Raw genomic sequence first — 15,271 nt, 5'->3', positions numbered from 1 at the left:
AACCTGAGTGTGGCTTCATCTTGACAGTAGAGGAGGCCCTTCCCTTCCTCCACCATCAACTCTGCTCTCAAACGCATCTCTCCCATTTCACGTGCATCTGCTCTCACCCCATCCTCCTGCCACCCCACTCGGAATAGGGTTCCCCTTGTCCTTACCTACCACCCCACCAGCCTCCAGATCCAACATATAATTCTCCATAACTTCCGCCACCTCCAATGGGATCCCACCACTAAGCACATCTTTCCCTCCCCTCCTCTCTCTGCTTTCTGCAGAGATAGCTCCCTGTGACTCCCTTGTCCATTTGTCCCCCCCATCCCTTCCCACCGATATCACCCCCAGCACTTATCCTTGTAAGCGGAACAAGTGCTACACATGCCCTTACACTTCCTCCCTCACTACCATTCAGGGCCCCAGACAGTCCTTCCAGGTGAGGTGACACTTCACCTGTGAGTCGGCTGGAGTGATATACTGCGTCCGGTGCTCCTAGTGCAGCCTTCTATATATTGGCGAGACCCGATGCTGGCTGGGAGACTGTTTCACTGAACACCTACACTCTATCTGCCAGAGAAAGCAAGATCTCCCAGTGGCCACACATTTTAATTCCACATCCCATTCCCATTCTGATATGTCTATCCACGGCCTCCTCTACTGTCAAGATGAAGCCATACTCAGGTTGGAGGAACAACACCTTATATTCCGTCTGGGTAGCCTCCAACCTGATGGCATGAATATTGACTTCTCTAACTTCCGTTAATACCCCTCCTCCCCTTCACACCCCATCCCTTATTTATTTATCTCCCCCCCCCCTTTTTCCCTCCTCTTTTTTCTCCCTCTGTCCCTGTCACTATAACTCCTTGCCTGCTCTCCACCCTCTGGGCTCCCCTCCCCCCTTCTGTTTCTCCCCAAGCTTCCCGTCCCATGATCCTCTCCCTTCTCCAGTCCAGTATCCCTTTTGCCAATCAATTTTCCAGCTCTTAGATCCACCCCTCCCCTCCTGTCTTCTCCTATCATTTCAGATCTCCCCCTCCCACTTTCAAATCTCTTACTATCTCTTCTTTCAGTTAGTCCTGACAAAGGGTCCCAGCCCGAAATGTCAACTGTACCTCTTCCTATAGATGCTGCCTGGCCTGCTGCGTTCACCAGCATTTTTTGTGTGTGTTGCTTGAATTTCCAGCATCTGTAGATTTCGTCGTGTTTACATATTTGGGTGTAACAATCACTAAGAATTATAAAGCTCTATTTAAAGAAAATTTTCTAACCTTAATGAATTATGTGAAAAAGACACTTGCTAATTGATCGCCTCTCTCTTTATCATTGATTGGTCAGATTAATTCTATTAAAACGAATACGGTTTTTCAAGCCATACTTGTTTTTATTCCTTAGTTTTTTTTGATTCTTTAGATTCGATTCTTTCTTCCTATATATGGAAGAACAGAAAACCCCGATTAGGTAAAGCCCACCTTCAAAAAATTAAAAAGAATGGAGGCCTTGCTCTACCCAATTTTAGGTTATATTATTGGGCAACCAACATATGAAATCTTATGTTCTGGTTACATTATATTAATCATGAGGATTGTCCAATATAGGTTTTTTTGGAAGTCAACTCTGTCACGAAATTTTCTATTCTCTTCTTGGATCCTCTCTTCCTTTATCTTTAAATAAATTAACTGACAGCTTGGTGGTTAAATACACTTTGAGGGTCTGGCTACGGTTTAGAAAACATTTTGGTTTATTAAGATTTTCCCTTTCTAGTCCTATTTTTTCTAATTTTTTTTAAAACCATCTACGACCGATCTGTTTGTTGGAGGGCATCTTTCTTCTTTTGAGCAGCTCTCAGTGAAATATAACCTATCAAATACCTACTTTTTTCGATATCTACAGATTACAGATTTTTAAAGATCTAAACTACATACATTTCTTACCAGTCCAGATAAGAACATAATAGATGTAATTTTTAATTTGAAATCTTTTGATAATGGCTCAATATCTTATATTTATGGTCTGTTGTTGGGACTGAGAATGGCTCCTTTAGACACAATTAAAAAAAGATTGGGAAAAGGATTTACAGACTTCATTATCTGATGAGACCTGGAGGGTTATTTTCAAAATGGTTAATTCTTCGTCATTATGTGCTCGTCATTCCCTCCCACAATTTAAAGTGGTACATAGGGTTCATATGTCTAAAGACAAGTTCTCTCGTTTTTTTGCAGATATATCTCCTTATTGTGATAGATGTAATAATGGAGAGGCTTCATTAATTCATATGTTTTGGTTATGTTTGAGCCTTGAAAAATATTGGAAAAATGTATTCCAAACTTTTTCTGTATTTTTTAAAGTTAATTTTAAGCCCAATCCTTTGATTGCCTTATTTGCTATTGTTGAGGAAACGGCTATAATTTTGGGGCCTTCTCATTTGCGGGTACTGGCTTTTATTTCTCTTATGGCTAGGAGGGCAATCTTGCTTAAATGGAAGGAGGTTGCTCCTCCCACACACATGCTCAATGGTTATGCGATGTTATGTCATGCTTAAATTTAGAGAAGTTTCGTTGTTTGATTTCTGATTCCAACCAAGATTTTCAAAAGCTATGGGGACTCTTTCTGAACTATTTTAAAAATCTTTGAATTGTTATTGTTATTAAAATATAGATCTGGGCCATTATTATAAAACACTATATGGTAAAGTACTCTTTTTTTTCTTGTTTTTTTTTACCAACCAGTTTTTTCTTGGTAATGGGTGTAGATTATTTTATAATATAATTAACCATATTATTGTATTTCATAATTCAATTTATTTTATTTGATTGTTCATGAATATGGGATACTGTGATTGTATCAGTGTGATATATATATATATATATATATAGTGCATTTTGTGCTATCTAATTTTGATTTATATTAAGTATCCTTATGAATTCTGTATTTGTATATATGAAATTTAATAAAAATATTGGAAAAAGAAAGGAAAAAAAAGAAAAGAAAGAAAAAAGATTGGGAACCCCTGCTTTACAATCCAAACCTTTCCTGTCAAGGTACCGGTCCAAACTGTACCTCTCTCTATCACTTCCTCTGGCAACTTGTTATATACATACAGTGGCATGCAAAAGTTTGGGCACCCCTGGTCAAAATTTCTGTTACTGTGAATAGCTAGGCAAGTAAAAGATGACCTGATTTCCAAAAGGCATAAAGTTAAAGATGACACATTTCTTTAATATTTTAAGCAAGATTACTTTTTTATTTCCATCTTTTACAGTTTCAAAATAACAAAAAAGAAAAGGGCCCGAAGCAAAAGTTTGGGCACCCTGCATGGTCAATACTTAGTAACACCCCCTTTGGCAAGTATCACAGCTTGTAAACGCTTTCTGTAGCCAACTAAGAGTCTTTCAATTCTTGTTTGGGGGGTTTTCCACCCATTCTTCCTTGCAAAAGGCGTCTACTTCTGTGAGATTCTTGGGCCGTCTTGCATGCACTGCTCTTTTGAGGTCTATCCACAGATTTTCATTGATGTTTAGGTCGGGGGACTGTGAGGGCCATGGCAAAACTTTCGTAGTTGATTATGGATTTTGAGGTGTGTTTAGGATAATTATCCTGTTGTAGAAGCCATCCTCTTTTCATCTTCAGCTTTTGTTTTTTACAGATGGTGTGATGTTTGCTTCCAGAATTTGCTGGTATTTAATTGAATTCATTCTTCCCTCGACCAGTGAAATGTTCCCCGTGCCACTGGCTGCAACACAAACCCAAAGCATGATCGATCCACCCCCGTGCTTAACAGTTGGAGAGGTGTTCCTTTCATGAAATTCTGCACCCTTTTTTCTCCAAACATACCTTTGCTCATTACAGCCAAACAGTTCTATTTTAACTTCATCAGTTCACAGGACTTGGTTTCCAAAATGCATCAGGCTTGTTTAGATGTTCCTTTGCAAACTTCTGACGCTGAATTTTGTGGTGAGGATGCATGAAAGGTTTCCTTCTATTGACTCTGCCACGAAGGTCATATTTGTGCAGGTGTCGCGGCACAGTAGAACAGTGCACCACCACTCCAAAGTCTGCTAAATCTTCCTAAACGTCTTTTGCAGTCAAACGGGGGTTTTGATTAGCTTTTCTCGCAATCCTATGAGCAGATCTCTTGGGAAGTTTTCTTGGTCTTCCAGACCTCAACTTGCCCTCCACCATTCCTGTTAACTGCCATTTCTTAATTACATTACGAACTGAGGAAACAGCTACCTGAAAATGCTTTGCTATCTTCTTATAGCCTTCTCCTGTTAAGTGGGCATCATTTATTTTAATTTTCAGAGTGCTAGGCAGCTGCTTAGAGGAGCCATGGCTGCTGATTGTTGGGACAAGGTTTGAGGGGTCAGGGTATTTATAAAGCTTTGAAATTTGCATCAACTGGCCTTTCCTAACAATGACTGTGAACAAGCCATAGCCCTAACAAGCTAATTAAGGTCTGAGACCTTGGTAAAAGTTATCTGAGAGCTCAAATCTCTTGGGGTGTCCAAACTTTTGAATGGTGCTCCTTTCCTTTTTCTCACTCTAAAATTGTACAAAACAAAAATAATACACTAATCTTGCTTAAAATGTTGAAAAGAATGTCTCATCTTTAACTTTATGACTTTTGGGGATCAGTTCATCTTCTACTCACTTAACTATTCACAGTAACAGAAATTTTGACCAGGGTGCCCAAACTTTTGCATACGACTCTATAGCTCTGTGTGATCCTCTTTAAATTTTGCTCCTCTCAGATTAAACCTACGCCTTCTAGTTTAAACTCCCCTATCATAGGAAAATGACTGAAACTAGTTGCCTTATTTTTTGCCCTCTTGATTTCATAAACCTTTATAAGGTCACCCTGCAGCCTCTTATGTTCCATGGGAAAAGTCTCCAGCCTATCCACTATCTGCTTATAACTCCAAGCCTGTAGCTGGGTAACCAGAACTGTGTGGTCTCACCAGTATCTTGTACAGCTGGAACTTGACATGCCATCCTTTGTACTCAATACACCGACCAAAGAAGACGAGAGCTCCAAGTTCAAAGTAAATTTTATTGTACATAAATGTCACCATATACAACTCCGAGATCCATTTTCATGTGGGCATACTCAATAAATATATAGAATAATAACCATAACAGAATCAATAAAAGACCACCCAAATAGGGCATTCAACCAGAGTGCAGAAGACAACAAACTTACAAATACAAAAAAAAACAACTTTCTATAAGTAATAACTATCGAGAACATGAGATGAAGAGTCTTTGAGAGCGAAGTCTGTTGGTTGTGGGAACATTTCAATGATGGGGTAAGTGAAGTTATCTCCTTTGGTTCTACAGCCTGATGGTTGAGGGGTGATAACTACTCCTGAAGCAGGTGGTGTGAGCGTTCAGGCTCTTGCACCTTCCTCCTGATGGAGCAGTGAAAAGCAAGTGGCTGGGGATCCCTGATAATGGATGCTGCTTTCCTGCAACAACGCTTCGTGTAGATTTACTCAATGATAGGGAAGGCTTTACTTACAGCGGGCTATCTTTACTACTTTTTGTAGACTATTCCGTTCAAGGATATTGGAGTATCCGTACCAGGCAGTGATGCAGCCAGTCAATATATACTCCACTACACATCCATAGAAGTGTGTCAAAAGTTTTAGATGTCATGCCAAATCTCTACAAACTCCTAAGGAAGTAGAGGCACTGCTGTGCTTCCTTCATAACTTGTTTTACGTGCTGGGCCCAGGACAGGTACTCTGAAATAATAATATCGAGCAATTTAAAGTTGCTAAACAATTTCTTAATCCATCTAACACACACAAAATGCTGGTCCAATGCAGCAACCAGGCAGCATCTATAGGAAAAAGTACAATCAACGTTTCCGGCCGAGACCCTTCGTCTTAATCCATCTATTTGTTTTGCCACTTGCAGGGAACTAAGCAGTTGTACCCTTAGCTCTCTGTTCTATGACACACACTTCGGCCTATAGAACATAGAATAGTACAGCACAGTACAGGCCCTTCGGCCCACAATGTTGTGGCAACCCTTGAACCCTGCCTCACATATAACCCCTCACCTTAAATTCCTCTATATTCCTGTCTAGTAGTCTCTTAAATTTCACTAGTGTATCTGCCTCCACCATTGACTCAGGCAGTGCATTCCACGCACCAACCACTCTCTGAGCAAACAACCTTCCTCTAATATCCCTCTTGAACTTCCCACCCCTTACCTTGTACTGACCAGTGGTGCCCTGGGGAAGAGGCGCTGGTTGTCCAATCTATCTATTCCTCTTATTATCTTGTATACCTCTACCATGTCTCCTCTCATCCTCCTCCTCTCCAAAGAGTAAAGCCCTAGCTCACTTAATCTCTGATCATAATGCATACTCTCTAAACCAGGCAGCGTCCTGGTAAATCTCCTCTATACCCTTTCCAATGCTTCCACATCCTTCCTATAGCGAGACGACCAGAACTAGACACAGTACTCCAAGTGTGGCCTAACCAGAGTTTTATAGAACTGCATCATTACCTCGCGACTCTTAACTCTATCCCTCAACTTATGAAAGCTAACACCCCAAATAAGCTTTCTTAACTACCCTATCTACCTGTGAGGCAACTTTCAGTGATCTGTGGACATGTACCCCCAGATCCCTCTGCTCCTCCACACTACCAAGTATCCTACCATTTACTTTGTACTCTGCCTTGGAGTTTGTCCTTCCAAAATGTACCACCTCACACTTCTCCGGGTTGAACTCCATCTACCACTTCTCAGCCCCCTTCTACATCCTATCAGTGTCTCTCTCCAATCTTCGACAATCCTTTGCACTATCCACACGACCACCAACCTTTGTGTCGTCTGCACACGTGCCAACCCACCCTTCTAACCCCCACATTCATGTCATTAATAAAAATCACGAAAAGTAGAGGTCCCAGAACCGATCCTTGTGGGTCGTCACTAGTCACAACCCTCCAAACCGAATGTACTCCCTCCACCATGACCCGCTGCTTTCTGCAGGCAAGTCAATTCTGAATCCACCTGGCCAAACTTCCCTGGATCCCATGCCTTCTGACTTTCTGAATAAGCCTACCATGTGGAATCTTGTCAAATGCCTTACTAAAATTCATGTAGATCACATCCACTGCACTACCCTCATCTATATGCCTGGTCACCTCCTCAAAGAACTCTATCAGGCTTGTTAGACACGATCTGCCCTTCACAAAGCCATGCTGACTGTTCCTGATCATACCATGATTCTCTAAGTGCCCACTGACCCTTTCTCTGAGAATCTTTTCCAACAGCTTTCCTACCACAGACGTAAGGCTCACTGGTCTATAATTACCTGGACTATCCCTACTACCTGTTTTGAACAAGTGGACAACATTTGCTTCCCTCCAATCTGCTGGTACCATTCCCGTGGACAATGAGGACATAAAGATCCTAGCCAGAGGCTCAGCAATCTCTTCCCTCGCTCGTGGAGCAGCCTGGGGAATATTCCATCAGGCCCCGGGGATTTATCCGTCCTAATGTATTTTAACAACTCCAACACCTTCTCTCCCTTAATATCAACATGCTCCAGAACATCATCCTCACTCATATTGTCCTCACCGTCATCAAGTTCCCTCTCATTGGTGAATACTGAAGAGAAGTATTCATTGAGGACCTCGCTTACTTCCACAGCCTCCAGGCACATCTTCCCACCCATATCTCTAATCGGTCCTACCTTCACTCCTCTCATCCTTTTGTTCTTCACATAATTGAAGAATGCCTTGGGGTTTTCCTTTACCCAACTCGCCAAGGCCTTCTCGTGCCCCCTTTTTAAGCTCCTTTCTTGCTTCCCTATATTCCTCAATAGACCCAGCTGATCCTTGATTCCTAAACCTCATGTATGTTACCTTCTTCCACCTGACTAGATTTTCCACCTCACTTGTCATCCATGGTTCCTTCACCCTACCACTCTTTATCTTCCTCACCGGGACAAATTTATCCCTAACATCCTGCAAGAGATCCCTAAACAGCGACCACATGACAATAGTACATTTCCCTGCAAAAACATCATCCCAATTCACACCCGCAAGTTCTAGCCTTATAGCCTCAGAATTTGCCCTTCCCCAATTAAAAATTTTCCTGTCCTCTCTGATTCTATCCTTTTCCATGATAATGCTAAAGGCCAGGGAGCAGTGGTCACTGTCCCCCAGATGCTCACCCACTGAGAGATCGGAGACCTGACCCTGTTCGTTACCTAGTACGGCACTCCCCCTAGTTGGCCTGTCCACATACTGTGACAGGAATCCGTCCTGGACACACTTAACAAACTCTGCCCCATCTAAACCATTGGAACTAATCAGCTGCCAATCAATATTAGGGAAGTTAAAGTCACCCATGATAACAACCCTGTTATTTTTGCACCTTTCCAAGATCTACCTCCCAATCTGCTCCTCTGTATCTCTGCTGCTACCAGGGGGCTTATAGAATACCCCCAATGGAGTAACTGCTCCCTTCCTGTTCCTGACTTCCACCCATACTGACTCAAAAGAGGATCCTGCTACATTACCCACCCATTCTGTAGCTGTAATAGTATCCCTGACCAGTAATGCCACCCCTCCTCCCCCATCCCTTTTAAAACACTGAAATCCAGGAATATTGAGAATCCATTCCTGCCCTGGTGCCAGCCAAGTCTGTATAATGGCCACTACATCATAATTCCATGTATGTATCCAAGCTCTCAGTTCATCACCTTTGTTCCTGATGCTTCTTGCATTGAAGTACACGCACTTTAGCCCTTCTACCTTACTTGCTTTACACCCTTTATTCTGCTTCTCTTTCCTTAAAGCCTCTTTGGAAGGACAAACTCCAAGGCAGAGTACAAAGTAAATGGCAGGATACCTGGTACTCTGGAGGAGCAGAGGGATCTGGGGGGTACATGTCCACAGATCCCTGAAAGTTGCCTCACAGGTGGATAGGGTAGTTAAGAAAGCTTATGGGGTGTTAGCTTTCATAAGTCGAGGGATAGAGTTTAAGAGTCGTGATGTAATGATGCAGCTCTATAAAACTTTGGTTAGGCCACACTTGGAGTACGGTGTCCAGTTCTGGTCGCCTCACTATAGGAAGGATGTGGAAGCTTTGGAAAGGGTACAGAGGAGATTTACCAGGATGCTGCCTGGTTTAGAGAGTATGGATTATGGTCAGAGACTAAGGGAGCTAGGGCTTTACTCTTTGGAGAAAAGGAGGATGAGAGGAGACATAATAAAGGTATACAACATATTAAGAGGAATAGATAGATTGGACAGCCAGTGCCTCTTCCCTAGGGCACCACTGCTCAATACAAGGGGACAGGGTTTTAAGGTAAGGGGTGGGAAGTTCAAGGGGTATATTAGAGGAAGGTTTTTTACTCAGAGAGTGGTTGGTGCGTGGAATGCACTGCCTGAGTCAGTGGTGGAGGCAGATACACTAATGAAATTTAGAATCATGGAAACATAGAAAATAGGCCATTCAGCCCTTCAAGCATGCACCACCATTCAGTATGATCATGGCTGATCATCCAACTCAGAACCCTGTACCAGCCTTCTCTCCATACCCCCGATCCCTTTAGCCACAAGGGCCATACCTAACTCCCTCTTAAATATAGCCAATGAACTGGCCTCAACTGTTTCCTGTGGCAAAGAATTCCACAGATTCACCACTCTCCGTGTGAAGAAGCTTTTCCTCATCTTGGTCCTAAAAGGCTTCCCCTTTATGCTTAGACTGTGACTCCTCGTCCTGGACTTGCCCAACATCGGGAACAATCTTCCTGCATCTAGCCTGTCCAATCCCTTTAGAATTTTATACGTTTCAATAAGATCCTCCCTCAATCTTCCAAATTCCAGAGAATATAAGCCTAGTTGATCCAGTCTTTCTTCATATGAAAGTCCTGCCATCCCAGGAATCAATCTGGTGAACCTTCTTTGTACTCCCTCTATGGCAAGAATGACTTTCCTCAGATTAGTGGACCAAAACTACACACAATACTCCAGGTGTGGTCTCACCAAGGCCTTGTACAACTGCAGTAGAACCTCCCTGCTCCTGTAATCGAATCCTCTTGCTATGAATGCCAACATACCATTCACCTTTTTGACCATCTGCTGTACCTTCATGCCCACTTTCAATGACTGGTGGACAATGACACCCAGGTCTCGTTGCACCTCCCCTTTTCCTAATTGGCCACCATTCAGATAATAACCTGTTTTCCCGTTCTTGCCACCAAAGTGGATAACCTCACGTTTATCCACATTAAATTACATCTGCCATGAATTTGCCCACTCACCTAACCTATCCAAGTCACCCTGCATCCTCTTAGCATCCTCCTCACAGCTAACACTGCCGCCCAGCTTCATGTCATCTGTAAATTTGGAGATGCTGCATTTAATTCCCTCGTCTAAATCATTAATATATATTGTAAACAACTGGGGTCCCAGCACTGAGCCTTGCGATACCCCACTAGTCACTGTCTGCCATTCTGAAAAGGCTTTAACTTTGCACACTAATCTCCTGTGTGGGACCTTGTCAAAAGCCTTTTGAAAATCCAAATATACCACATCCATTGGTTCTCCCCTATCCACTCTACTAGTTAAGTTTAAGAGACCACCAGGCAGGTTTCTGGAGGAATTTCAGATGGGGGGTTATATGGGAAGCAGGGTTTGAGGGTCAGCACAACATTGTGGGCCAAAGGGCCTGTAATGTGCTGTACTATTCTATGTTCTATGTCATTTACTGTGCAAGTCCGGCCATGGTTTAACTGAATAAAATGCAACATCTTGTATTTGAGAGTAAAACCATTTGATCTAGATCCTGCTGTAATCTTTGAATCACATTCAAGAGTTCTACAACTCAAGCCCTCAGCATTATTTATTTAAGTTTGCACATTTTACCTTCTTTTGCACACTGGTTGTTTGTTAGTCTTGGTCTATGTATAGTTTTCGTAAATTCTATTGAATTTATTTATTTTCCTGTAAAGGTCTGCAAGAAAATTCATCTCAGAATAGTACATGCTGACACATACTTCGAAACCCTACAGCATAATACAGGCCCTTCGGCCCACAATGCTGTGCCGAACACGTACTTCCTTTAGAAATTACCTCGGGTTACCCATAGCCCTCTATTTGTCTAAGCTCCATGTACCTTTCCAGGAGTCTCTTAAAAGACTCTATTGTATCCGTCTCCACCATCATCACTGGCAGCCCATTCCTCTCTGCGTAAAAAAACTTACCCCTGACATTTCCTCTATACCTACTTCCTAGCTCCTTAAAACTGTGCACTTTTGTGTTATCTATTTCAGCCCTGGGAAACGGCCTCTGACTATCCACACGATCAACGCCTCTCATCATCTTATACATCTCTATCAGGTCACCTCTCATCCGTCATCGCTCCTAGGAGAAAAGGCCAAGTTCACTCAACCTATTCTCATAAGGCATGCTCCCCAATCCAAGCAACATCCTTGTAAATCTCCTCTGCACCCTTTCTATAGTTTCCACATCCTTCCTGTAGTGAGGTGACCAGAACTGAACACAGTACTCCAAGTGGGGTCTCACCAGTGCCCTATAAAGCTGTGACATTACTTCTAGGCTCTTAAACTCAATTCCACGGTTGATGAAGGCCGTATGCCTTCTTAACCACACAGTCAGCCTGCGCAACAGCTTTAAGTGTTTCTATAGACTCGGACCCCAAGATCTCACTGATCCTCCACACTACTAACAGCCTTCCATTAATACTATATTCTGCCATCATATTTGACCGACCAAAAGGAACCACTTCACACTTATCTGGGTTGAACTCCATCTGTCACTTCTCAGCCCAGTTTTGCATCCTATCGATGTCCCTCTGTAACCTCTGACAGCCCTCCATGCTATCCACAACACCCCCAACCTTTGTGTCATCAGCAAATTTACTAACCCATCCCTCCACTTCCTCATCCAGGTCATTTATAAAAATCATGAAGAGAAGGGGTCTCAGAACAGATCACTGAGGCACACCACTGGTCATTGACCTCCATGCAGAATATGACCCATCTACAACCACTCTTTGCCTTCTGTGGATAAGCCAGTTCTGGATCCACAAACCAATGTCCCCTTGGATCCCATGGCTCCTTACTTTCTCAATAAGCCTTGCATGGGGTACCTTATCAAATGCCTTGCTGAAATCCATATACACTACATCTACTGCTCTACTTTCATCAATGTGTTTCGTCACATCCTCAAAAAATTCAATAATCAGGCTTGTAAGGCACGACCTGCCTTTGACAAAGCCATGCTGACTATTCCTAATCATATTATGCCTCTCAGGATCTTCTCCATCAACTTACCAACCACTGAAGAAAGACTCACTGGTGTATAATTTCCTGGGCTATCTCTACTCCCTTTCTTGAATAAGGGAACAACCTCTGCAAACCTCCAATCCTCCCCAACCACTCCCGTGCCCACTGATGATGTAAAGATCATTGCCAAAGGATCAGCAATCTCCTCCCTAGACTCCTACAGTAGCATGGGGTGTATCTCGTCTGGTCCCGGTGACTTATCCAACTTGATGCTTTCTAAAAGCTCCAGCTCATCCTCTTTTTTAATGGCTATATGCTCAAGCCTTTCAGTCCGCTGTAAGTCATCCCTACAATCGCCAAGGTCCTTCTCCGTAGTGAATAGTATTCAGTAATTACCTCCGCTATCTCCTCCAGTTCCAGTCACATTTTTCCATTGTCATACTTGATTGGTCCTATCCTTTCATGTCTTTCTAGATCTCTATCATTCATCATCATCAGGTGTCATGCCCAGTTTGAGCTTTGACTGCCATGGCCCACACACTCCTGTTTCGGGTCAAGTGGATCAATTCATTGGTATTCATTTCCAGTTTTCTGGCTGCTGTCTCCATCATCATTTGTCTTTGCCTTCCTTTTGCTTTCTTCCCTTCAATCTCTCCCATAATTACCGTGCATTCTAACTCCTCTTTCCTAATCACATGTCCAATGAAGTCACGTTGCTTTTTCATGATCTCATACATTATTTCTCTTTTTGTGCTTGCTCTGATCATGACATCCTCATTAGATATTCGTTTTGTCCATGATATTCTTTGCATCCTCCTCAAAAACCACATCTCCGCTGCTACAATTCATTTCCTCATGTTACTAGATATTGTCCAACATGCTGAGCCATATAACATAACTGGATAAACGTAACATTTCAGTACTCTGAGGCAGGTTGTCATGCCTAGTTTAGTGTTGGTCAGTATACTCTTCATTCTCGTAAAGGTGTCTTTTGTCATCCCTATTCTTCTTTTAATGTCCAAGTCGCACCTGCCATCTGATCTCACCCAGCTTTCTAAGTAGCAAAAGTTCTGTACTTGTTTTATGTCTTTCCTGTTTATCTTCAGTCTGCAGATAGGATTCTCCTTCTTTTTGGATATCACCATACATTCTGTCTTTTTGCAATTGATAGATAGACCCATTTCTGCACTTTCTTCAACAACTATATCAATTAAGTTTTGTAGTTCTTCCTCTGTACTTGCAATTAACACAGTGTCATCTGCATATCTGAAATTATTGATGTTTTCACTGCCAACTTTGATTCCCAAGATGTCTCTTATTGTTTGTAATATTGTTTCACTGTACACATTAAACAAATCAGGGGAGAAAACACACCCTTGCCTAACGCCTCTCTTGATTTTTGTAAACTGACTCACTTCTCCATCTATTCTTACAGCGGCAGTTTGTTCCCAGTACAGATTTCTGATTAGGCAGAAATCTTTTGAATCAGTTTCCTGTAATATTTTGAATAACTTACTGTGCTTCACTTTATCAAATGGGAAATAATTTCCCGTGGAATTATGACGTTGTAGCAATTAGTGAAACTTGGCTACAGGAGGGGCAGGACTGGCAGCTTAATATTCCAGGGTTCCGATGTTTCAGATGTGATCGAGGCAGAGGAATGAAAGGTGGGGGAGTGGCATTGCTTGTTAGGGAAAATATTACAGCAGTGCTCAGGCAGGACAGATTAGAGGGTTTGTCTACTGAGACCTTGTGGGTGGAGCTGAGAAACAGGAAAGGTATGGCCACATTAGTGGGATTGTATTACAGACCACCCAATAGTCAAAGAGAATTGGAAGTGCAAACCTGCAGAGAGATAGCAGGCAACTGCAGGAAACATAAAGTTGTGGTGGTAGGGGATTTTAATTTTCCATATATTGATTGGGTCTCCCATACTGGGGTCTAGATGGTTTAGAGTTTGTAAAATATGTTCAGGAAAGTTTTCTAAATCAATATATAGAGGGACCAACTAGAGGGGATGCAATATTGGATCTCCTGTTACGAAACGAGTTAGGACAAGTGACAGAAGTCTGTGTAGGGGAGCACTTTGGTTCCAGTGATCATAACACCATTAGTTTCAACTTGATCATGGACAAAGATAGATCTGGTCCTGGGGTTGAGGTTCTTAACTGGAAGAAGGCCAAATTTGAAGAAATGAGAAAGGATCTAAAAAGCGTGGATTGGGACAGGTTGTTCTCTGGCATGGATGTGATTGGTAGGTGAGAAGCCTTCAAAGCAGAAATTTTGAGAGTGCAGAATTTGTATGTTCCTGTCAGGATTAAAGGCAAGGTGAATAGGAATAAGGAACCATGGTTCTCAAGGGATATTGCAACTCAAATAAAGAAGAAGAGGGAGTTGTATGACATGTATAGGAAGCAGGGAGTAAATGAGGTGCTTGAGGAGTATAAAAAGTGCATGAAAATACTTAAGAAAGAAATCAGGAGGGCTAAAAGAAGACATGAGGTTGCCTTGGCAGTCAAAGTGAAGGATAATCCAAAGAGCTTTTACAGGTATATTAAGAACAAAAGGATTGTAAGGGATAAAATTGGTCCTCTTGAAGATCAGAGTGGTCGGCTATGTGCAGAACCAAAGGAAATGCGGGAGATCTTAAATAGGTTTTTTGCGTCTGTGTTTACTAAGGAAACTGGCATGAAGTCAATGGAATTAAGGGAAACAAGTAGTGAGATCATGGAAACTGTACAGATCGAAAAGGAGGAGGTCCTTGCTGTCTTGAGGAAAATTAAAGTGGATAAATCCCCGGGACCTGACAGGGTATTCCCTCGGACCTTGAAGGAGACTAGTGTTGAAATTGCAGGGGCCCTGGCTGAAATATTTAAAATGTCGCTGTCTACAGGTGAGGTGCCGGAGGATTGGAGAGTGGCTCATGTTGTTCCGTTGTTTAAAAAAGGATCGAAAAGTAATCCGGGAAATTATAGGCCAGTAAGTTTAACGTGGGTAGTAGGTAAGTTA

The 15,271-nt window shown here is 42.4% G+C and overlaps 1 protein-coding gene across 9 annotated transcripts in view; it reads right to left on the bottom strand.

Annotated features, from left to right (window-relative positions):
• The window catches only part of specc1la (sperm antigen with calponin homology and coiled-coil domains 1-like a), a 267,927-nt gene that overhangs the window by 98,436 nt on the left and 154,220 nt on the right, over positions 1-15,271 (bottom strand). Inside the window, exon 11 of one of the 9 annotated variants that reach the window (XM_072243786.1) lies at positions 4,031-4,179. The exons of 7 other annotated variants lie outside the window; for them this stretch is intronic. In XM_072243786.1, coding sequence (XP_072099887.1) covers positions 4,109-4,179 — 71 coding nt within the window. In that variant the 3' untranslated portion in view covers positions 4,031-4,108. Of the gene's footprint in view, positions 1-4,030; positions 4,180-4,964; positions 5,733-15,271 lie in introns of those variants that run through there. One more of the 9 variants, XM_072243784.1, reaches the window with a different exon arrangement.

The sequence above is a fragment of the Mobula birostris genome, chromosome 25 (assembly GCF_030028105.1).
Source record: "Mobula birostris isolate sMobBir1 chromosome 25, sMobBir1.hap1, whole genome shotgun sequence".
NCBI classification, from domain to species: Eukaryota; Metazoa; Chordata; class Chondrichthyes; order Myliobatiformes; family Myliobatidae; genus Mobula; species Mobula birostris.
This window is presented reverse-complemented; position numbering and strand designations above follow the sequence as displayed.